Source organism: Podarcis tiliguerta (assembly GCF_965153285.1).
Source record: "Podarcis tiliguerta genome assembly, chromosome: 10".
Lineage (NCBI taxonomy): Eukaryota > Metazoa > Chordata > Lepidosauria > Squamata > Lacertidae > Podarcis > Podarcis tiliguerta.
In genome coordinates this window covers 11,908,520-11,934,516 of record NC_139543.1, presented here as the reverse complement: position 1 = coordinate 11,934,516, position 25,997 = coordinate 11,908,520, and the positions used below count along the sequence as shown (strand labels likewise).

Sequence of the window (25,997 nt, the reverse complement as noted above, 5' to 3'; positions counted from 1 at the left end):
CTCACCCCGTTACGGGGATTCGAACCACCAACCTTCCGATCGGCAAGCCTTAGGCTCTGTGGTTTAGACCACAGCACCACCCGCTTTAGAGCATATTAAAACAGATTGCACAGTAACCGACCTTTGCCTGCCACCTCTGTAAAGCACAAGAAACATCATACCTTATTCTGCCTCTTAAAATTATCCACAAAACACAGGAAACTGTACACATGAGTCATAGAAATGCATGAGAGAACACTTCTCTCCCCAACCTCAGTAATGTTTCAAAAAAAAAATAATTACATTCAGAGGCTCACAGCCATTTCCCAACAACCATAGTAGCACTTTCATAGGATATAAGCAAACCAACCCAGTGTACTGGACAAAAGGACAGTTGCACCAGCAGTCATTTCAATTCCTTATAGCGCAAAACACATTAGTCAGATGGTTGATGAGCAACCGCTGCATAAAACCAAACTGTGTTAATTTCAAAGTCCATATGATAACTGGTATATCATCAGTAAGGTACTTCTTTTTTTCCTTTTACCATCAGTGGCCACACCGCACAGGAAGTGCACTCAGATTTTCCAACCTTTGACAGCAGCCGGTCCACATACACATTGGTGTTTTAGCCTTAACATCAAATTATGGATAGTGCTTGCCAAGTGTGCCTTTGATGTACAGTGGTTTACGAACTTAATCCGTTCCGGAAGTCCGTTCTTAAACCAAAGCGCTCTTAAACCAGGGTGTGCTTTCCTATAGCAGCGGGGGACTCAATTTACAAATGAAACACACTCAACAGGAAGTGAAACCTGTCCTTATTCCAAGGCAAAGTTCACAAACCAAAACACCTACTTCCGGGTTTGCAGCGTTCTTAATCTGAGTTGTTCATAAGCTAAGCTGTTCTAAAACCAAGGTAGCACTGTAATTAATTCTTCTCATGAGGGAGAGATGGTGAAAGCTGTTATGGACGTCATCAGCACCACTGAAACTCCTGGTGTAACACTTGAAGGCTGACTATCCCAAGGCCATAATCTCTGGAACTAGTAGAAGAAGCCTGCTTCACATACATTATCATTATTGTGTTATATTGGTACAACGGTTCTCCACGTGATACAAGCTAATTAGTTGTATCCATTTAGGTCAACCCATTTGCGCAAGTACAGTTGGACCTCCACTCTCTATTCTCTCCTTGGAAACCCTGGAGCAGACTGTAGGGACACAGGGAGATAAGGCTGAAAAGTTCCATTCTGCAAGTAAAACAGGGTGGCTTAATTAAATACAGTGGTGCCCTGCAAGACGAATGCCTCGCAAGACGGAAAACCCGCTAGACGAAAGGGTTTTCCGTTTTGGAGGTGCTTCGCAGAACGAATTTCCTATGGGCTTGCTTCGCAAGACGAAAATGTCTTGCGAGTTCCTGCGATTTTTTTTCACTCCCCACCCCCTTTTTCTAAGGCACTAAGCTGCTAATAGCCTTTTAGCAGCTAATCCGCTAATCCCTTAAGCCTTTAATAGCCGCTAATAGCCGCTAAACTGCTAATAGCGCTAATCCGCTAATGGGGTTGCTTCGCAAGACGAAAAAACCGCTAGACGAAGAGACTCGCGGAACGGATTCTTTTCGTCTTGCGAGGCACCACTGTAAATTTATAACCACTGCATAGCTGTCACACTGGTGTTGTCATGTCCTCCTTACAGCCTTTACCATGTAGATCAGCATATAGTGACATTCCAAAAAAGTCTACTATCTCTTCTGTATTCGGCTACACTGGGTGTCAGACTAACTTGTCGGAAACACAATTAAAAAACTTAAAAGCTTGGATCCAGCCGGTACCTCTGTCTTTACCTCATGGCTGAGGAACTTCATTGTGCTCCAAGATAATTTGGACTGTTTCATTTGAAACATTAAATACTTGTGGTATCCAAGTAACGTTCTCCATTCAACTAGAATAAATCTTCACTAGTCACAGGTTGCCAAGCTGCATTAGCATCCAAATTACTATGGTATTATTAGAATTTCTTTCTGCAATTATGATGCATGGCTGATCTTTCTGTGTACACAGATGTGGAAGGGACCTATGAAGTTATTGTATCCTTATGTCTATCTGTATTCATATTACGTGAAAAGAAAGAGCTGAATTAACTATAAGCCTTTAAAGAGCATAAAGTTAGACTTCGACCAATGTCTCACCTCCTCAATAGAGATAATTGTGACCATACAACTATTTTTTTTTCCTGAATGAAAGCAAAAAAGGTACTGGTTTAGCAACTTGACAAATCATGTCCTCCTCACAGAGGCCACATGTTGCAGTGAGATCAACGTGACTGGCCCAAGCTTGTGGGTGGGGTCGTTTGGATAGCCACAACGCCCAATTGGTGGTCCCTCGTCGCTGGGTTCAATTTGGCCAATGGGAAAGAAGGCTAATGGTTTGAGGGACCTATTTATACCCATGCATGTGTCGTAGAGCTTCCTCTTTTCGCTCATGCATCACAACACCCGCCCACCTCTCCCTATATTTAGGGTTTTTTCAGCAATTGACCTTGCTACGCCATCATGTGTCATCTGTCATTGGGACAGGGGCACGGTAGGAATTTTCCCACTTGGCTGATTGGCTGTTGCCATTTGGGTTTCGCCTGCCGCATAGCAAATCATCACAACTTGTAAGGTTGCAGATAGGCACTGGTTCAAGGTGGATAGGGATGCGGAGCTGTGCCGATCCCTATGTGAAGGGTATTCTGTTAAAGGAATCCAAGGACTCAATTTGGTTTGGTCAACCCCCGGTAGGAGGTTGTGCCCATGCCTGAGTCCAGGGAAGCATCTGGGGAGAGAACAGAATATGTTCCCAGGCTTTTCACCTGCCTCAGGTGTTCACCTTTGGCTGACCTATGATAGAGCTCTGGGTCAGCGCTACCTGCAAGGGTGCAGGGAGCTAGTCAAACCAGAGCCTATGCAACCACTCACTTATCTGTAATCAATAAAGTTGTGGCCTAAATTCTGCCAAAAACCAGAACAAAAATTTGAGTCAAATGTGTCTTTATTTATTGGGGAGGTCTCGGGATCTGGTCACGCAATACCTAATTAGCAGTTATATGTTAAGACCAATAACTACTGAAACTAGTTCGCTCTTCTGCCTTGAAATAAATTATCCAAGCCTATTCGTCTGAATACAGATATGGAATAATCCCAAGGTTTTAGCAACAAACCCCTGTCTTCCTAAAGTTTCCCCCACCAGCCAAGACCATGCTAGTAACAAATCCATCAGATCTTTCCTTTTTTGTTTTATTTGTGCTAGATTTATATCCAGTGAAAGCAGTAACACACACTATAAATTCAGTATTTATAATCTTAAGAAGCCTTATATCTTAAGTAGGATGACATTTAAAGGCTGAGATCTCCTACAGTACATTCAGAGTATTTTCAGGAATTTAACAGATACCAATCCATAAAACTTCTTATAGTCATAAGAACTGTACTTATTCAGCTCAGCTCATGAATACACTAAGACAGGGTATTTGGAGTGCAGCCATTTTAGTCTCACTGAAGATAAGCTATTTAAGCCCCGGTGCTTTAATTTAAAACAATTTGCACCCATTGAAGTCAATGCAATTAGAATGGCTAAAATCCAAGTGTCAACTGTAACTATTTCATGGATCACAGTTGCAGTGCATTAATTTAATTATGTATTGCTCTTATTTTCTATATTTAGAGTGCAACATATTTTACATTCTCCCTTTCAAGGACACAACGAAAAGCACACACACCATAATTTTGTAAGAGTCTGGTGAACTAGGATTCATTCACAATCAGTTTTGACCCCAACTATTCTCTGTAGGTTTTCAAAGATAACTGGGTGTGGGACGGGAAGAGAGAAAATAATATTAGCTGAAGGTAATGTGATTAACATTCTGGTCTAAAAAAATAAAAATCAGTGTCAAGTGAAAACATGCTAGTCATCAGATGTGAACACTACCATATGTGAATATTAAACCAGAGATGCAACAGGGAATCAAACCTATAAAAGTCTTGTATCTAAGAGGCTGTTGTATAACACTGAGGTAAACCATGATTTGAAATGAACTATGAAGTGTTATGTATACAAATCTAGGTTGGGAATGCTAGTCAACTGAAAAGTCATGTCCACCCACATTTTGTCAAATATTCCATGGCACTAAGAAAGACACTCTGAAGATGGCAGGTTACCTTTACATGTTTGCCTTTGACATGTTAATAGCAACTATTTGTTACTGTACTTTGCTTTATTTCTGATTTTATTTATTTTGTTAACTGTATGCTGCCCTAGCAAGAATAACGCTTAGTGAATTGACTATATTTCAAGAAACCTTATCTAATTTTATTAAGTTATAGCACTTCACTATGGTTTTTAAAATGTTACGCTCATTATTTCACCTTAATTTAATATATATTTAAAAACATTTCAGTTTACTTTGTTCTTGTAATTAACATATGCATTGACATTCTCTGTCTCAATTGCTCTCAATCAAAATTAACTGCTAGATTATATTTCTGACTTTGAGTATCTTTACAGCCCTTCTTCCTGTGGCAGAAACAAAAACAGTACAAAGGGAGAAAAAAAGTCTAAATTCAGAATTTATGGTAGCTGTGAGGTGCAGCAGTGGGTTTCTCGCTTTGCCTAAATAAAATGTAACAATAAAGGCAGAAGTCCCTGCCTTTGGCATGCAGTCTGAAGCTCTATCAAACAAGTTCAGTTGCTCTAGAATTTATCATTGCTACAGGCTCAACTGTTTATAGCATCAACAACCCCTAAATTCTTCAGATTCGTAAGTCCTTATCAGGTCATTTCAGGGTTACTTATACATACTTACATCCTTCTAAATAACTAGGGAGTTCCCTGACTATGCACTAATCAATATTCTAATTTGAATATTTACTTTACTACCAACTTGATAGACACTAAGCCACTTGAGTTCACTATTTGAATTATTTAAGAAAATGATGCTGATAAATATTTTATAATGACAACTTACACAGAATCTGATCCACATTTTTGGTTATAAATTATATTGGTTGTAATAAAGTTTACTTCCAAATAGGGTATTAATAAATAGCATGCACGATGGGAATAAAAGAACAGAATTCATAACAAAATCTATCCTAAATCAAAATAAAATTTATATTTTTTATTTCATTGGTACAGAATAAATGAGTCTGCAAATGAAGAACATGGGTCCACTCAACACTAATACATATCTAAATCATATGCACATAATGACTTTGGTTGAACCAAAGCTGCATCTATATCTTCAGGTAGAAGAACTCAAATATATCATAAACTGAGTATACTAGAGGAAAAGTTGGATAGGAATCTTTAAACTATGCAAAAATAAAGCAAGTTAACATGCCAGACAAATCAAATGCAATTCCAAAATTAGTAGACCTATTAAGATCTTTGACTTAGAACTGCATTATTTAAATCTAAAGGGAAGGGGGGAAACAACTAAACATACCATGGCAAAATATGATGGAGCAAATATAAAGAACAAGCAGATTTTAGAGTACCAACAAGAAGGAAGGCAAAACACAAAAATAGAATGGATGTGATGCTTTATATTTAGCTTGGTGGGCAGGCAATGAAATCCCCTTTGCGCTGTCTTCTTTGATAGTCAGTGGGGGAGTCAAATTCTGATGAAATGGTACTGAAGTCTCAGCATTTTTATTTTTTTTAATGGGCTCAAGTGTGAGTCATTTTTCAAAGCAGACCTGAATTTATTATCTTTTTTTACAGAAGCATCCGTTTGTATTTTCCCCTGCAAAACCTAAATCAAAACATGCTATTTTTAATGCTGTCTATTTATAACAGGAGTCCTGTTTTATCTCAGTTTAATTGCAACCTGAACGTTTCTCGGTAAGTTTTCATCAGCAGGCTCACACTGCTGACTGCACCACTGGTGTCTTAGTTGGAATACAGCAGCTCATTTGAGACATAAAAATGATTTCAAAGTGAAATATTTTCATCCTCCCTCTACATCAGCATTTTTGCAAGCTGCAGGCAACACACTGCATCTGCAGTGAATCATACAGAATGACGTTTTTAATGAGGTAAGGGGCAGCAGAAATATAAAGTATAATACAACAGTTCCATTCTAATGTCATATTCACTAGCACGTCCACCTCTCCCCAACCACATTAACTTTCATGCAGGAGTGGTCACGTTGGCTATGCTTCAAATTAAGATGTAGAGTATTAAACTAGCAACGCCAGTTAGGCTGGCTGTGAACCCAGCTCTTGATGCTCGGAGGAAGCAATAGAAAGGTTTTCGAGAAGCAATCTCTCTCTTAACACAATAGTACTGCAATGCAGGACATCCATTTCCCACACCATTACAAAACCAATTCTAAGTCTGTGGATTCTGGCAGAGAAAACGTACAGCGCTTGTTCCAATACGCCATCTGGACAGCATGGCTTGGTTGCCCATTGGTATGGAACTGACACACAACCATCCCACAGATACGGATCCATGGAGAAATGACCGGACATTTCTCAACTTCATCAGCTAACAGAAAACAAAGGCTCCAGACCAGAAGAGAAAGCGAGTCAATTGCCTGTTAGAGGCACACAGTTAATGTGTACAAGAATTTCCAGCGTAATCCTCGGGTCAACATGTTCACTTGGCTGGTGATTGCACAAATATTTGACAAGACCCTTTTTCAATCTGAACAAATAAAGTGCTTGATAACCAATTCCGTGCTGGGCGGATATTAAGTTAAATGATCTTTTGTCTCTTACCATCGACGCAGGCTGGCCTTGCTCTCGTTGTACCGGCAATCTGTCCTTTTTTACATGCACAACGAGCTGTTTGTCGGGCTATAGTCCTTCGGGGCTGACTGCTATCTCTGTCCAGCGTAACAATCTCACATGTACCTGCAGCCAATTGACCTGGAAAAAGAACCAGCAACAGGTACCATAGTCACTGAATGCACCATAGCCACTCTATTACAGGGAAAAAAAGTCACAATCCATTGTCGTAGCAGGCACGCAGGCACTCCACAACAAATGGAAAACGAGCTTATGGATACAATAAAAACAGAGGTAACCAGCATATTCTCCTTGTGCTAGCCAAATGAAAACTTTCAGTCTGGACCAGTCAGAAAACTATTTTCTATAAATGGTTTCATGGAACAAATCACTTTTACTTTGTTGAAAGAACTACTTTAGTAGTGATTAAAATAAAAGATGTATTTCAAGTACACTTGTGCAAGAAGCACAAAAGTATTCAAAGGGAATAGAGGTATGTTAAGAATTACCTATCCTTTATCCAAAATACCTGGAATTATGGATCCATACCTCCACAACTTTGGTGAAACGCAGTACAGATTAAAAATAACAAACTGCAGCCAGTTAAAAGCTTCATCATTACTCTGCTTCAGTCTTATTTCTGTTACAAAACATCAGCAAAATATGTAATTGCTTTAAACAATTGTTACAAAATATGTAATTGCTTTAAACAATTCTAAGCAATAGGAATTACTCAGGAAATAAAATATTGCCCCTTTCAACATGATCTTTTCCATAATATTTCTATATTACTGCTACTTTAAAAAGCAATAGGATTACAACTCTGAAAAAACATTTTAAGGCAAAAAATTATATCAACAGAAAATCTTATACAGGCAAACCCCATTTTAGGCGCAAAGGATATGTGTGCGATTGTGCACATGTGCACAGCACTGAACACAGAAGCCACCTGGAAACATCATAAAAGATGTTACTAAAAGAGTGGCGCAAGGAGGGATGGAAGCTGAATGAGGCATAATATTTCAATTGCACACAATTTTGTGCAAGCACGCAATGACCCAGAACACAACTCCAACACAAACTGGGGTTGCCTGTAGCGGCCACAGCTATGAAATAAAAAGGCGTGACACAAGAAACGTTTGGGTAAAACATGGGGGCATGCTTATTTAAATTTATACAAATTATCTGCAGTGTGACTGTGTGGGAACCTCACTTTTGGGTGAAGCCTGCCTTGCTACATGAAAAGGGGAATTGCCTTAGGTTCCACTACCACCCCCTTTTATCAGCCCCACGCCTGAGGGTAGATAGGGAGGCCTTCTTAACCCACTCACTCTCAGAGGGGTTTGCCCCCAAGGTGATCCTTACCAAGACAAGAGGCCCCACAAACCATTCACCATAAAGGTACCTAAAGATGCTCGGCCAAACTCTGCCCTGTGAAATTCTAACACATTGCTGCCCAAAGTGGCCAACTAAACAGGGATAATGTTAGGAACAGTGAAGTTTTGTTAGACCCCTTTCTTTCCCCAGGGCTACAACAGTTTAACAAGAAGGTACAGCAACGGAGGCTGTCAGTGGAACTTTTGTGACCGATGTCCCTACCATCTGCCAAGGCTATAATAAAAACTAGGATATTGAGTGCCAGGAACTAACAGTAGCAGCAGAGAAAACATGTTCCCCACTTTATTTTCAACTTTCTTGGGCAAATGAAACTAACCACAATTACCTTGAGTTTCTGCTTAACCCTCAAGAAAGAAGGTCATTTTCACCGGACAGGTTTAATTCAAATCCATCAAACCTCCTTTGCGGAAGGTTCTCAGGCAGGGTGGAAGGAGAAAGAACTTGCCCATGTGAAGACCACCTGGTGGAAACACTTACGCATATGGTTCTTAATAGTAAACTATATGCTGATCTCGGTCAGCAATTTATAGATCAACTCTGCATCCCCAAATGGAAACTAGAGTTGGAGGTCATACATTTTATATTACTGGGGTATGATCAGGAGCTCACCAAGTTAGTGGCTAAATATCTCTATTTGTTTTTTTGTTGTCAAAATACACTGCAGACGCCCAATCTCCCTGGAGACCTAGAGATGTGACAATAGACTGCTCTGCCTCCTTTCTTTTAGCAAATGTTTTGTGCCACTGGGGAAGTGGTAATTCTGTATTGATTTGTTTTGGATGTTTTGATGCTTGGATGTGATGCCAATAAAAGGTTTGATGATGATGATGATAGGAACAGCCAACCAACAGAACAACCCAATCAACCTAGATCAGAAAGGCAAAGAATCAAAACAACACTGTAAGAGAAAGTGATGGCCACACTTGGTCCTCCAGCTGTTTTGGGACTACAACTCCCATCATCTCTAACAGGACCAGTGGTCAGGGATGATGGGAATTGTAGTCCCAAAACAACTAGAGGGCCGAGTTTGGCCATCACTGGCTTCCATAGTCTGTTTGCTCAGCTCCACCCACCCTACACCAACACAATGTGTGGCTGCATGCTGCCTGGGTAACACCGGGCTCAGTTCCCAGTGTGCACACAAAGTCCCACTTCTGCTGGAGCTCTCTAACCATGGTGGCTAAGCAGCGATTGTTTAACTAGGGTAATTTTTTAAAAAAGTAACTCCCCTCCCACCGGTAAGCTTTAAGAAAAAACAAAAATGGAGGATGGCTCTGTTTGTTTTGTTGCAGCTGCTAGATTGTAGATTATGTCCTGGTTCTTAAAACCAGGCCGATAAAGGCCGATAAAAACATAGCTTTCCCCCTAAACAGGTGTTTTATGTTTGCCTCCTGCAAGACAGAACAGAGCCCCCAGTTATTGGCTCATGATTGAATATATAATGTTAACTTTATTTATGTGAACCTGCACAGAATGAAGTGCAGGTGCAGATACAGAAGTAAACTGGATTGCACAGTTATGCTAATATCTGCAATATGCTGAAAGTTATATAGCAGCAGAAATTTGAATTTGCACAAGAACGTGGCAGAGCAGATACCACCTTTCTGGCATTTATAAGAACCCTCCATACTTGAGCGGCGTGTGGGGGGGGGGGCATTAAATACATTAAATGACACATACAAGGTCAATAGTACATGCTTTCCTAACCTTTCGGAGCAATCTGGAAGGGACATTGGGGAAGTGAGAGAGAGGGTATTCCATTGTGCAAACGGACGCCCATTCTGCTAGTTCATGGACACTATTGGCTGTAACCCAATAAATGTATTCTAAATATGGTTTCCATTTATGGTAATCAGAACACAACTTTCTCAGTGATGCACTTCTGTTGCAAACATAACGCTTTTTTAAATCATCAGGAATATGCTGCATTCTGTACCTGTGAAAATGTGAATCCCAGGCACCTATTGGCAATTGGTTGGAGGTGGCACTGTGGTCTAAACCACAGAGCCTAGGGCTTGCTGATCAGAAGGTCGGTGGTTCGTATCCCCACAATGGGGTGAGCTCCTGTTGCTCGGTCCCTGCTCCTGCCCACCTACCAGTTCGAAAGCATGTCAAAGTGCAAGTAGATAAATAGGTACCACTCTGGTGGGAAGGTAAACGGCATTTCCGTGTGCTGCTCTGGTTTCGCCAGAAGTGCCTTAGTTATGCTGGCCACATGACCCAGAAAAATTGTCTGTGGACAAACGCCAGCTCCCTCGGCCAGTAAAGTGAGATGAGCGCCGCAACCCTAGTGTCGTTTGCGACTGGACTTAACTGTCAGGGGTCCTTTACCTTTACCTTTAGAGGTACTATCAGGGCAATCCTGCATGGCTGAAAGCAGTTTTGTCCTCTTGCAGGGAGGGGTACCTTTGTTTAGTCATAGAAGGCACAATGAGCATTGAAACATTTTCTTACAGGATCCTATGCCAGCAAGAGGTTCTGTTCTGTTTGAACCTAGCATTCTAGAGACCTTTAGAAAACTTTGTTTTATATTAATCTAGAAATGTATGTCTCTGAATTGCACATGCAGCCTTATGTTACACTCTCACACAGTAATTTTTCCCCATGTGCCGTCATTTGGATGCCTAGCAACACAAGCTCTTTTTATAACTCAAAATGTACAAAGGTTCATTTGACTAATTCGCTGCTAACAAATTTTACCTGCAGATATCACATCTGCTATGAAGAAGTGAATCCCAGTAGCCACTTTATAAAGGATTTTTGCAGATTTCCTAAGGAAGACTAAGAAGCATGCCTATATCATATGTGCATGAACAACATATACACTCCAGAGCAGAGGCTGCCAGCTAGGGCTGGGCGATATCTGGTTTTCAGCATCATGATTTATCACCAGCTATACATCACGATATTCTGATATATCATCATGTCTGATGTAAGGATGGATGACTTCACAGTTTTTCCCACATTGTGATTTTTCACAGCACACACACACATCATGATTCACCATACATTGCCAGGTCAAAAATTATGAAACTGGTATTACAATATGGACTTCAATCTGGTTTGGGATGAAATATTGATATATTGCCCAGCCTTATTGTCAACTTGAGGTGTGGAGGCTGTGGGCACATCTGCAAACTGGACAAACTGTTGTGAGAGCCCCACACATCCCACAATTGGCTACCAAAGGATGCTTCAAGCTGAAGATCAGTGGCTGTGGGCAGAACCTCGTGAGCACCAAAGAAGGCTTCTGCAAGGCTTTACCAATGAGATATCGCCATCATAAGGTGAAGGATCTTGTAGGCTCCCAAATATGGACTGAAAGAAAATTCAACTCACAAACCCCTGGCTACCAGTTGAGAATTTTGCTGTGACCAAACTGATGCATTAATTAATTAATGCATAAACAAACAGCACAACAAGTATGAAAAAATGGGGTATGCAAGAGCTAAGAAACTACAAAACAGAAAGTTCTGGTCCACATCACATAGACCAGTTCTGCTCACTGATCTCTTTCAAGTAAAACCACTTAGCCACCTTCATTCCATTAGTAGCCCTGACTCAGGCTTTTATGAACACCTGATAAGAAATTTTGATATACAAAAGTTAAACTTTTACAGTTACTTTATGTTTGTGCTCACCGCTCTGGTAGGGTAGCCAGGTATCAGACACTCCGATATTTTGAATTCCATATGTTTTTGTGACATCTTTCGCTGTTTGCACAGTACTGAAAGATAGCCAGTTGGTGGTAGTCTTGCCTATCTTTTTAAGTTAGGCCTTTGACTAATTAAATAATCTGTGGCCTTTAAACTGTTTGGTGGGTTGGTATTGTTTTTGTTTGTTGCTATGCTATGCATTTCTGTGTTTTTACATTGTAAACCACCCTGCGATCCTAGGATGAAGGGTACTGTTAAAATAATAATAATAATAATAAGCCAGTGTGTCACCCAGGCAGCAGAAATTCTATACGCACAAACAGTTGCATGCACATAGCTGTCCCTCTGTGGACATATGTACATGTAAGGTAGGGCCCATGAGAACATTATGTCAGGGATGAGCTAGTAGCTATGGCCCTGTTTCTCTCCCACTGTGTAAAAGTAAGTGTGTGGAGATAAAGAGTAAGTAGGACGGTGCTGGAGGAGACTCTTGAGAGTCCCATGGACTGCAAGAAGATCAAACCTATCCATTCTGAAGGAAATCAGACCTGAGTGCTCACTGGAAGGACAGATCCTGTAGCTGAGGCTCCAATACTTTGGCCACCTCATGAGAAGATAAGACTCCCTGGAAAAGACCCTGATGTTGGGAAAGATGGAGGGCACAAGGAGAAGGGGATGACAAAGGACAAGATGGTTGGACATTGTTCTCGAAGCTACCAGCATGAGTTTACCAAATTGTGGGAGGCAGTGGAAGACAGGAGTGTCTGGCATGCCCTTGTTCATGGGATCACGAAGAGTCGGACACGACTAAATGACTAAGCAACAACAACAAGGACTTCTAATGCTTGAACATTCTGAGTGCAGTACAAGTAACATGAAAATTTGATGAAATATTCCATTCTTCTTCAACATTTAGGTATTTCCTCATCCATATACAGCCCCTCCAAGTGTCCCTATTTTCCAAGGACAGTACTGGATTTACAGAAGCCACCCCGGTTTTTTATTTAGAGCCAGTGTGGTGTAGTGGTTAAGAGCGGTAGTCTCATAATCTGGTAAACCGGGTTCGCTTCCCCGCTCCTCCACATGCAGCTGCTGGGTGACCTTGGGCTAGTCACACTTCTTTGAAGTCTCTCAGCCCCACTCACCTCACAGAGTGTTTGTTTTGGGGGGGAGGAAGGGAAAGGAGAATGTTAGCCGCTTTGAGACTCCTTAGGGTAGTGATAAAGCGGGATATCAAATCCAAGCTCTTCTTATTATCATTATTTGATCCAAGAATGTCCCTCTTTTCCTTGGGAAAAATTCATTGGAGAAATGCTGGAGGGTATGGTAGAACATTCCTATTTTCATCAGATAAATGTTGAAGGGTATGGAGTTATGCAACTCTCGAGCCTAGGAGATAAGTAACTATAAAATCTTTAGTAGAATACATCGGAAGGCAGCCCTATGTAGGGAAGTTGTTTAATGTTTTATTATGCTTTTATATATGTTGGAAGCCAGAGTGGCTGGGGCAACCCAGTCAGATGGGCGGGGTATACATAATAAAATTGTTGTTGCTGTTGTCCCAACTTTCATCAGAGAAATGTTGAGGGGTATGCTGTACCCCACATATCACATACTTGACATTAACAATGTGGCTATTTGCCAGAATAAGGGTTGTTACATTAAGCGCAATCTACTGGCAGTCAATCTATTGGCAGTGTCCAGTACAGCATTTATAAACATTTGCTTTCAAATCTGAGGCCCGGTTCTAAAATGTGTAGTTTCTTGTTTACTGCTCCAGATGAAAAATTTCCCAGCTCATTAATGCCTGCTTCTCCATCGCTTCCTTTGCAATTTTGAGCTAGACAGCTTCAGTTTACTACTGTCATCAGATTTCATAAATTTATGTCAGTTTGGTCCAACAAAACTGCACAGCTGATATGAGATAAGCGTATTCTATTACCATTCCATTTTAAAACTGAATGCAGCTATCTCTAATCAAATGAGTCCGATGACTGCTGAAATCATAGGAAGCAAATGCAGGCCTACAGGCTCCCTAGAATTTAGCAACAGAAAAGAAAGGTAGGTTTGCACTGCTCAAATACATACATTACAAATTCTGTTCAGGGATTTTCATACCTCGTACAGGTTTCAGCATAAATGAGGTATTGCAATATACTTGTACGGTTGCACCTAATCAAAGCATTATATGAAAACTGAAGAAAATAAAGGAAGATGCACTCCAGACACAAAAGCAAAGAATATTATACCTAAAGTACTGAGAGTTTTTAAAACTAAGGTGTAATTTTAACACCAAAGTAGCATTATTCAAAGAGAGCAGTCAGAAAGCATTTACAGAAATCTTCCACAGGGTAAATGGAAAGGAAGAACACACTTCTAGTTTTCCAATGGGGTTTTCAGTTATATTTTTTTACCAATATTCCAGCAGTGGAATTACAATCATATTAGGCCAAATTAAATAACTTAACTGTCATATTTTGAGAGGCCCTGCACATACTAGTTGGAAGCATGCTCAAGGACTTACAAACACCCTTGGTGGGAGCTACATTCAAATTTATACAATATTTATCATTCACACACCTTTGCCAATGGCGCGGGTGGCGCTGTGGGTTAAAGCCTCAGCGCCTAGGGCTTGCCGATCGAAAGGTCGGCGGTTCGAATCCCCGCGGCGGGGTGCGCTCCCGTTGTTCGGTCCCAGCGCCTGCCAACCTAGCAGTTCGAAAGCACTCTCGGGTGCAAGTAGATAAATAGGGACCGCTTACTAGCGGGAAGGTAAACAGCGTTTCCGTGTGTGGCTCTGGCTCGCCAGAGCAGCGATGTCACGCTGGCCACGTGACCCGGAAGTGTCTCCGGACAGCGCTGGCCCCCGGCCTCTTTGAGTGAGATGGGCACACAACCCTAGAGTCTGTCAAGACTGGCCCATACGGGCAGGGGTACCTTTACCTTTACCTTACCTGCAAAAATACATTCAGGGCAAGCAACAGAACAATTTACTCCAGTTGCTAACATCCACAAACACTAACCCACACCAGATAAGGTAAAAAGGTAAAGAACCCCGAGACAGTTAAGTCCAGTCAAGTCCAGTCAAAGGCGACTATGGGATTGCGGTGCTCATCTCACTTTCAGGCTGAGGGAGCTGGCGTTTGTCCATGTGGCCAGCATGACTAAACTGATTCTGGTGCAACGGGACACCGTGATGGAAACCAGAGCACACAGAAACACTGTTTACCTTCCCGCTGCAGCGGCACCTATTTATCTACTTGCACTTTGACGTGCTTTCAAACTGCTAGGTTAGCAGGAGCTGGGACAGAGCAATGGGAGCTCACCCCATTGCGGGATTTCGAAACGCTGACCTTCTGATCAGCAAGCCAGTGGTTTAGACCACAGCACCATCCACGTCCCTATACCAGATATATTACATGTGATGGCATAACCAAATGTACATTGGGAATAATAGTCCATCTCAAATAAAAGTTGACAACAGTGGAATTAAAAGGAAGGGTACAGTCATATGGAACTAAAAAGGAGAAGAAGAATGTTGGCTTCTTTCACCTCTTTGATAAAGTTCATAGGCACTGGAAATGGAAATCCAGCAGGGTGTTAAATGTGGTAGCAGTTCCACAATACCATTCAAAAAGACTGAGCACAAGTCCTGTGCATATCTGGTTTTAAAGACCCATTCTGACAGCAAAAATAAGAAACTGTTGACAGAAAATCTACCTGTTTCACCTATCACTCACTGATTGGTTAAACCACATTTGAATCATAGAGATGAAAGTTAACATACAGATGCAGTAAACAACTAAAAACCTGAGCAGGATTTGAATAATGCTTGTAATGGATGAAAAACTATGGTAAATAAAAATAGAGAAAATAAGGGAAGCAGTTGGGGGAAAAAAAGATTGATAATGGTAACCATGGAAGCGCAGAGGGGAGTCGAAAGATTCAGGGAATCCTAAATAATGGTGTTGATGTTTAATGTTGAAATTTAAATTTGTTATGTAAAACTTAATAAAAAATATATTTTGAAAAAGGAAGAAAGTTAACATACAGATTAGCAATCCTCTAAAGAGAGAAGAGAAAACATATGCTGTGGTAAATGAAGCAAATGATCTACGCCAGACCTTATTTAAGCAGTAGCTTGGTAGCCATAGGCAACAATAACATAGGCAACTTGCTCACTCATCTCCATGCAGGTGAGTGAGCAAGTCCCACAAATCTCCCTTCTTTGGTCTCAGTGCAGAGATGAAGTGGGCTGTCAGAAGGAAACTCCTTCTTCCAGGACCAGCACAGAAATGAAGTAGGCTGCAAAAGAAGAAGAGCTCTTCACTCATTTTCTGCCAGCTAACTTCTGCAGGCTAGATTCTCCTCCTCACCTTTCTCTAGGCCAACGGATTTTGTGGACTTATTTGCAAAGCTGACCTAAGCAGGAACTTGAAGGCCAACTTTCCCATGCTGTTGCTATGGTTATATGACTATATATAGGTAAAGATAAAGGTAGGGGAGCAGGTGGTGCTGTGGTTTGAACCATGGAGCCTCTTGGGCTTGCCGATTGGAAGGTCAGCGGTTCAAATCCCCACGACAGAGTGAGCTCCCGTTGCTCTGTCCCCCAGCTTCTGCCAACCTAGCAGTTTGAAAGCACACCAGTGCAAGTAGATAAATAGGTAACGCTGCGGTGGGAAGGTAAACGGCGTTTCTGTGCGCTCTGGCACTCGTCACAGTGCCCCGTTGCACCAAAAGCGGTTTAGTCATGTTGACCACATGACCCAGAAAACTGTCTGTGTACCAATGCCGGCTTCCTCGGCCTAAATCATGTTGAGCACCGTACCCCATAGTCACCTTTGACTGGACCTAACCATCCAGGGGTCCTTTACCTTAAAAAAAACAAAACAAAAAATACCTATGATTATATATAACCCTCCAGGATATCCTTTGTGATTGTATAAGACACCATGGCTCAATCCAGTGTTTCCTTCGTTTCTGTCATGCCTGTCTCCAAGCATAATCAAAGTGGTTTAAAGGTAAAGTTAAAGGCCCCCTGACATTTAAGTCCAGTCACAGACAACTCTGGGGTTGCAGCACTCATCTCCCTTTACAGGCCCAGGGAGCCGGCTTTTGTCCACAGAAAGCTTTTCCAGGTCATGTGGCCAGCATGACTAAGCCACTTCAGGCACAACGGAACACCGAAACCAGAGCAGCACACAGAAACGCCGCTTACCTTCCTGCCGGAGCGGTACCTATTTATCTAAAGTCATCTAAAATAAGTCATCTAAAAAACAACAACAGTGCTATTTTTCTAGAAAAATAGGTGCTGGAACTCACCATGAACACCTCTTAGAATGGGAATAACCACCTGAGAAGTGTCAAAACTGAGTTCCGGCTGGAAAAAAAAGCCCTGTATAAAACAGCTTAAATTACTGCATTGAAGATTTCTTTTTATCAAGTAAGAAGGAGAGCTACTCAAGCTTCTTCACATTGGACTTCACCCTTCAAGCAGCAAAGGCTCATCTGTCCGCCTTGCTGAGCTTGCTATCCTTATAATAATATTGCCTCCACTTGAATCTCTAAAAGTTTTAACCACAACAGGCTCTTAGAAGCAATAAACATCTGGGTTCATCATATGGGAAAGCCAACATGGCATTATCCTCCTTTCACTGAATGGATCTTGTAGCCACTCATCACTCAAGAATCCTACTCACACACCTGCAGCTTTCAAGATTACATATTTGCTTTTCCCACTCACCCAAGTAGTAAATGCTTGCAAGCATAACACATGAGGGGCAGGATATAAACTCGGAGGGGGGGATACAGGATTCCTATACTTTTTTTTTTTCACACCGTACATGTCATGAAGCAAAGACTGTTCACTAGTACCTGCAGAGATTTAGCCCCTTGTCAAGGAAATACTTGTTTGGATCCGTAGAGCATTAAACAAATAAGCAACAAAAAATAGGTCTTGTAATCTAATAATCTGAACCCTTTGCCTATTTTTTATTTGGTACGCAGGCTGAGACCCTATCTGCTGACCTTTAAAGCCCTAAACTGCCTCAGTCCAGTATACCTGAAGGAGCGTCTCCACCCCCATCGTTCTGCCCAGACACTGAGGTCCAGCGCCGAGGGCCTTCTGGCGGTTCCCTCACTGCAAGAACCCAAGTTACGGGGAACCAGGCGGAGGGCCTTCTTGGTAGTGGCGCCCACCCTGTGGAATGTCCCTCCCACCACAGGTCAAAGAGAAGAACAACTACCAGATTTTTAGAAGACATCTGAAGGCAGCCCTCTTTAGGGAAGCTTTTAATGTTTAACAGACCACTGTATTTTAATACTCTGTTGGAAGCTGCCCAGAGTGGCTGGGGAAACCCAACCAGATGGGCGGGGTATAAATAATAAATTCTATTCTATTCTATTTACTCAGTGGAATTTTGCTCAGTCAGTGTAAACATTTTACTCTATCTAATGCAAAAGTCACAGGTTTGTTTATTAAAAGTGTGCAATTATTGCCATTAAAGCCATTATTGCGGAAGTTTGTTTGATTTCGAGAGACTGAGTGATTTTCACCCCTGACGTGCCTGGGCTGTGTTTTGATGATCATGAAGTGGGAATGCAGAGTACATTATTACTGATCCCTTACTCTGCCTATCTCCCTCTTGTGGAGATAGAAAACAGAAACCAAAAAAGAGGCTTCTAATTTGCACTAAAAATACAATGAAATAACCGTGTTCCAGTTATATTGCTGAGGACCTGCAATCCAAGTTGTGTAGCTATGTCTTTTTATCTCCTACTCCCATGTGTTGTTTTAGCATTTTTCACCTATTTGATTTTCAAATATTTAAACTTTGGTAGCTGCAAGCAGGTAAAACAAGCACACAGGCAAAATAATGTAACGTTTTAAGATTATGGAACTTTTTGCAGCTAAAAAATACAAGCCATTATGTATCACTGAGGAAAGAAAACGAAGCATGGAGGGTTGTGTATACGTACGATCCTAACACAAACATCAAAGTGAAACAATTTTAGTGATAAGTTTTTTTTAAAAAATGCAGTTGTTTATTGAATGATAAAATTGTGTTTGGCTGGGTTACATTAGCAAAGAGAGTAATTATTTGTACACGTAAACCTGTTGAAGTGCAAAGATTCATGTTGCTGTTGGCTGTTTCAAATCTTCGTGGAAAGCAAAGAGCCTATAGCATCTTTCCTCCGTCAGTTTTACTTCTATACGAAGTGCCACATCCTTAAGTTTGCAATCCTATGAGAGATAAGAGGAAGCCTTCTGTTGCTAAGCAAGGCTTTGCCATTTATCTCGAGCTTTAGCCGAGTACAAGCAATAATCACTACTGCCTGAAATATATTGGAATGAGAGTACATGGGACCATTCATGACACTTCATCAGCATTCAGGAGGCAAACAGCACGACTGCAGTGATTGAATACAGGTTCAGACTACTGGCTTTAATCTCCATCTCATTCATTCAGCCTTTACTTTTGGCACAGCTGTATGATAAACACACAGCAGTCATGAGATTCCATAGGAGGGTGAGCAAGCAGGAATGTGTGTGTGAGGCGAAGCAGGGAGGTAAAAGAAATATGTCAAAGATTACCGCATACAAATATTTAGAAGCAGCAGAAGGTTCTGATGTGGTCATACTTGGAATAAATAAGAGGAAACATTCCATTTATATAAAAATGTAGTACCAGGGCACTTTTCACTTCACATCTACAAAAATCTTAATACTGAAAAGGTAAATATAAAGCCAACATGAAGACTTGTTTTACATTCATCAGATGCCAGATTCTTTTTAGAAAATGATTATTGAGTTATAAACCATATTACCCAATTTTTGCATAAAATCTGACTGCTTAAATGAAGGTGGGAAAACTATTCTTAAACCCAGTATTGCAATCTTACAATGGTTTTGTGGGCAGAATAATGTGAAAGCTCGTCCCACATCAGGTTTACATCTGCTTATAAAGAACCAATCAATGATATACAGAAGTAGGTTAAATGCTCTATATACAAAAAGAAAAAGGAAATAAATGCTCTAGAAAGCACTTTATGTATTGTTACAAAGGTTGGGTGCCAACCCCCAATCTCTGCAGAGAAATAGCAAGATTCCAAGGGGTCCCAAGTGTTCACCCAGGATACAGTGGTGCCTCGCAAGACGAAAAGAATCCGTTCCGTGAGTCTCTTCGTCTAGCGGTTTTTTCGTCTTGCGAAGCAAGCCCATTAGCGGATTAGCAGATTAGCGCTATTAGTGGTTTAGCGGCTATTAAAGGTTTAAGGGATTAGCGGATTAGCTGCTAAAAGGCTATTAGCAGTTTAGTGCCTTAGAAAAAGGGGGTGGGGAGCGGAAAAAACCCCAGGAATCGCAAGACATTTTCGTCTTGCGAAGCAAGCCCATAGCAAATTCGTCCTGCGAAGCACCTCCAAAACGGAAAACCCTTTCGTCTAGCGGGTTTTCCGTCTTGCGAGGCATTCGTCTTGCGGGGCACCACTGTATATGATTTATTTTACACACGTATGCAATCTTTAGTCTTCTGTTGAGGGGCACATCAGTATCCCAAAACACACCAGTTTATCCTTACACCAGTTTATCCTTTTGGCTCTACAGCCAATCTTAGTCTCCAGGGAACATTCTCTGCTTCCTGGTCCCATCTCTCCACATTCTGCTATTTCTAAATACAAAGCCCCCTTTAACCAACTGCATTCTAAAGGCTCTCCTCCTGCAAAAGAGGGGAGTGGTTGTGGGCGGGAGCCGGTTCCCGCCTCAAGCAGGGGGCGTTAGCCCCCTGCCTCCTCTCACCTGGCTGGCGCACCACGCCCACGCCTTTGAAGGGGCATGGACAGCAGCGTAAATCGCTGCTGCGCCAGCCACGCGGCCCTCACTCTTTGCCGTCCCGTCGCCAGTCACCCACCCTCCACTCCCTTAGAGATCAGGGTCTCAGTTTCTTTTGGCCTTGTTGTGGACCTTAGGTTGGTCGCCCTGGTTGTCCGGGGGGCCTGGTAGGAATTTTTCCATTTGACATTAGGCTTTGTGGTTTTATCGCCTACCTCGTAGCAATCATCACAACTTTTGTGGCATTGGTGGGTAGGTTAGGCATTGGAATAATGTGTTGTGGTGTGTGGAAGAGCTAGGTGTGGCCATCGCCTATGCCTTCAATTTTTGGGTATTCTGTTAAAGGAATCTGGCAGTCGTGTATTCTGTCCAATGCCTGCGTGGCGGGAGGCCATGGCACGACCCTCGGTGACATCAGGGGAGAGCTTATAGTTGGATTAGCATCAACAGGCTCCACCTACTGGTGAATAAACCCCCCTTTCTAGACTCACCCCTCTCTGAGTGGGTGGAGTCAACTGACATAATCCAATGCCTAAGCCAATACCGTTTCACTTGATGTAATCAATAAAGTTGTGGCCTTTTCTTGCCCATTAACCTTATATCACGTGTCTGTGTGTTTTCATTCCACTATGCGGGGATCGGGTCCTCGAACCACAACAGCCAGTTCTGTTGATACTTTGAAATACTAATGTTTTATCCTCCCAGGTGTCACCTAACAAAGGAGTTCACCTGACTTCATCAACACTTTTTTTATTGACTAGGATTAAAGGCTGCTACACACTTAGGACATTTATCCTGGTTAGTTAACACTTCGGATGCTAATTGCTGGTGCTCAGAAGTAGGTCCACACACATATCTCAATCAACGTGGATCTTAAGAACATTCTTGGTCTTTACACATAACCACTAACTGAACACCTAAAACTAACATTACCCCATTCTAATACACATTGAGGCCACCTTATATCCCAGTAACAACATGCAAGTTCTAATTAAATCATAAAATTTACCAAACCTAAACATTTAGCACCATAGATATATTACATTATGGTGTGTTTTTAGGGGCCACTGCAAAAGAATCAACCTGTTTACCAGAAAATCGGTTAATTGATTATGTATTTACATAAGAGTATACAAACTCTTATGTACAGCAGGTGGTGTTGTGGGTTAAACCACAGAGCCTAGTGCTTGCCGATCAGAAGGTCGGCGGTTCAAATTCCCGTGACGGGGTGAGCTCCCGTTGCTCGGTCCCTGCTCCTGCCAACCTAGGAGATTGAAAGCACAAAGTGCTAGTAGATAAATAGGTACCACTCCAGAGGGAAGGTGTGCTGCTCTGGTTCGCCAGAAGCAGCATAGTTATGCTGGCCACATGACCCGGAAGCTGTATGCCGGCTCCCTCGGCCAGTAAAGCGAGATGAGTGACTGGATCTAATGAGAGTTGGCTGTGACTGGATCTAATGGTCAGGAGTTCCTTTACCTTTATACAAACTATGGCACCTGATCCACCTCTCTCTCTCTGATCCTATGATCAATTTTTGAGTAGCACAACAACAACCTATGATCAATTTTTTGAGTAACACAACAACAACTTATTGTGCTTATAAGCTACTCTTCAACAAATGGCTACAAAAATGTTACAATTAAGAACAAAATATGCAAGCATTAAAATAATTAAATTACATACCACAAAGTCAACTAATAACAAAATATTCAAAATAGCAGTACAGAGGAACAATACAGGAAGATGGAAAACATCCATTCATCCAAAAGCCCGGACAAAGAATGATCAGATGTTACAAAATGAATGACACGTCAATGTTGCCTTGTTAGTGCATACCGTACACTAGGAGACAGTATGAGCTGAATGAGATTCATACATTATTAGAATAAAAGAAGAATTGTATAAATGAAGGTCAAAACCAGAAGCTTAGTGGCACCACATTTTATAACACACTGCTTGATGATGACACAGAAATGAATCTTCTCCATAGTAGCTCTCACCCAGAAGAATAGGCTAAGGAGTAAAGACTAGACAAATCCAGAGTCCCTAAAACAGTTGGGTGGTGTCTTGTACACCTCCTTCTGGCAACTCCCACAGCCAAGCTGGTACCAAATGTTTTGCACTGCTTTCCTCTGGACCACATCAGCAAGGTGGGTGGCCGCATCTTGTCATCTGGGCAGGACCAGGACCTCCAAACACACCAGGTTTATGGCCTGAAGAGGTCGTTTCAGCGCTGCTAACACAGCAAAAACAATGCAGAAGGCAGCATTTACGAGCTAGAGGTCTCTGCAGTCACAGTGGCACTGTGATTCTCAAGAGGACAGGATCACACTTCAAAGTGACGTTGACAGATTAGAGAACTTGGCCAAAACAAACAAGATGAACTTTAACAGGGAGAAATGTAAAGTATTGCACTTGGGCAAAAAAAATGAGAGGCACAAATACAAGATGGGTGACACCTGGCTTGAGAGCAGTACATGTGAAAAGGATCTAGGAGTCTTGGTTGACCACAAACTTGACATGAGCCAACAGTGTGACGCGGCAGCTAAAAAAGCCAATGCAATTCTGGGCTGCATCAATAGGAGTATAGCATCTAGATCAAGGGAAGTAATAGTGCCACTGTATTCTGCTCTGGTCAGACCTCACCTGGAGTACTGTGTCCAATTCTGGGCACCACAGTTCAAGAAGGACACTGACAAACTGGAACGTGTCCAGAGGAGGGCAACCAAAATGGTCAAAGGCCTGGAAACAATGCCTTATGAGGAACGGCTAAGGGAGCTGGGCATGTTCAGCCTGGAGAAGAGGAGGTTAAGGGGTGATATGATAGCCATGTTCAAATATATAAAAGGATGTCACATAGCGGAGGGAGAAAGGTTGTTTTCTGCTGCTCCAGAGAAGCGGACACGGAGCAATGGATCCAAACTACAAGAAAGAAGATTCCACCTAAACATTAGGAAGAACTTCCTGACAGTAAGAGCTGTTTGACAGTGGAATTTTCTGCCAAGGAGTGTGGTGGAGTCTCCTTCTTTGGAGGTCTTTAAGCAGAGGCTTGACAACCATATGTCAGGAGTGCTCTGATGGTGTTTCCTGCTTGGCAGGGGGTTGGACTCGATGGCCCTCTATGATTCTATGATTCTATGAATTCCCCCCAGGGGCGCATTCCATTGTTTCTTGAGATGCCAACAGCAACATGCATTCTGGCATTTTGTATATTGATGAATCGCAATACAAAATGATCGCATATAAAGGTTATTGTGAGAAAAAAGAGAAATATTCTGTACACAATGCACCTCCATAGTTGTTTAGGTATGTGGGATCACATTCACCCAGTGCTATACCAGCTGCACTGGCTCCTGGTGGAGTACAGGATCAGGTTTAAGGTGCTGGTTTTAACTTTTAAAGCCCTATACAGTGGTACCTCGGGTCACATACGCTTCAGGTTACATACCACTCACCCAGAAATATTACCTCAGGTTAAGGACTTTGTTTCAGGATGAGAAGAGAAATCGTGCTCCGGCAGCACAGCGGCACCGGGAGGCCCCATTAACTAAAGTGGTGCTTCAGGTTAAGAACAGTTTCAGGTTAAGAACAGACCTCCGGAACGAATTAAGTACTTAACCCGAGGTACCACTGTACAGCCTAGGACCCTTGTATCTATGGGACCGCCTCTCCTGGTATGTCCCACAGAGGACCTTATGGTCTTCAAACAAAAACATCTTGGAGACCCCAGGCCACAGGGAGGTTAGGCTGGCCTCAACCAGAGCCAGGGCTTTTTCGGCTGTGGCTCCAATCTGGTGGAACGCTCTGTCACAAGAGACTAGGGCCCTGCGGGACATGACATCTTTCCACAGGGCCTGCAAGACAGAGCTGTTCCACCAGGCCTTTGGCCAAGGCACAGCCTGACCCCCTCCTTTGGTAATCCTCACAGAACTCTAGCCCAACGGTTGCCATTAATTTGATTTGAACTGATTTTAGAATGAATTGATTTTAGAATGCTGTATTATTTTACTGTTGTTAGCCGCTCTGAGCCCAGCTTCGGCTGGGGAGGGTGGGATATAAATAAATTATTATTATTATTATTATTATTATTATTATTATACTTCACAGTTTAGATCATTCATTCGGCAAAGGAGATCCATGTATATAAAGCAGGCGTCTTGTTAGACAAGAAACCATAGGTGGAAATCTACTGCTATAAATACAATGGGTTCTGGAGGTGCACTTCAAACTTGCATTCTGTCAGAACTAATTAGGCATGAGTACTTTTTAAGGCATGACTAGAGCTTGTTCAGGTCATATATTTTAACACATATTTATGAGAAGCGGACTAAAATATTATACGAAAAAACTCAGCTCTAAGAAGATATACACCATCAAAAAAGACACTTAGAGGGTTTATTTTAAGAACAATTCGCAACTGAACAAAAGGTTATAAAATTTTCTATAAAGTGTCTAATCCTTTATTTATTTAAGTAGCTATTACATGTACTCAAGATTTCAAGAACTCATCAAGAGTTACCTTGCTTCCAATAAAAAGATTTTTGAATTCTCATTCAGTAGGATGAGAGATTTGCAAGACAACCACAATGACCTTCACCTTATTTAAAGAAAACCATTTTGGAAAGAATTTAATGAGGATCTATAGAAATAGCCCTGGAGGTATACTGTGAATGAAAATATAACAGCATCTATATTTGGCCTTCTAATTTGTAAGGAACTATGAAGGAGCAATTGCTTTCACAATTTTACATTAACCAGACGATCTGCTCATACAATCTGCTCATTCAGAATCAGTGAAAACTGTTACTTAAATAATATGAGGGTAGCTTTTGTCCATAATATTTCATTCAATTTAATTTTGTATTTGACTACAACTATGATAGCCAACCCTTCATGGATCACTGCCTTGTCGTGGCGAAGGGGCTTGAATAACTCGAAGGAACTATGAGCTATGCCGTGCAGGGCCATCCAAGATGGACAGGTCATAGCCGAGAGTTTAGACTAAATGTGATCCCCCTGGAGAAGGAACTGGCAATCCACTCCAGTATTTTGCCAAGAAAACTCCATGGACAAAAAAAGGGAGAAGCTTTGAGAAGAAAGTGAGAATTTCCAAGGCATGCTCTGGTTCATAGGGTCATAGAGAGTTGAACACGACTAAGACAACTAGAGGGATGCAGGTGGCGCTGTGGGTTAAACCACAGAGCCTAGGACTTGCCGATCAGAAGGTCGGCGGTTCGAATCCCTGTGACGGGGTGAGCTCCCGTTGCTTGGTCCCTGCTCCTGCCAACCTAGCAGTTAGAAAGCCCGTCAAAGTGCAAGTAGATAAATAGGAACCGCTCCGGCGGGAAGGTAAACGGCGTTT

General features: G+C 41.9%; 1 protein-coding gene across 9 annotated transcripts in view; it reads right to left on the bottom strand.

Annotated features, from left to right (window-relative positions):
• Window positions 1-25,997, bottom strand: part of TAFA5 (TAFA chemokine like family member 5) — a 338,814-nt gene that overhangs the window by 170,550 nt on the left and 142,267 nt on the right. For all 9 annotated transcript variants that reach the window (XM_083400124.1, XM_083400129.1, XM_083400127.1 and 6 more), the window contains exon 2: window positions 6,743-6,892. In XM_083400124.1, coding sequence (XP_083256250.1) covers window positions 6,743-6,892 — 150 coding nt within the window. The remainder of the gene's footprint in view (window positions 1-6,742; window positions 6,893-25,997) is intronic.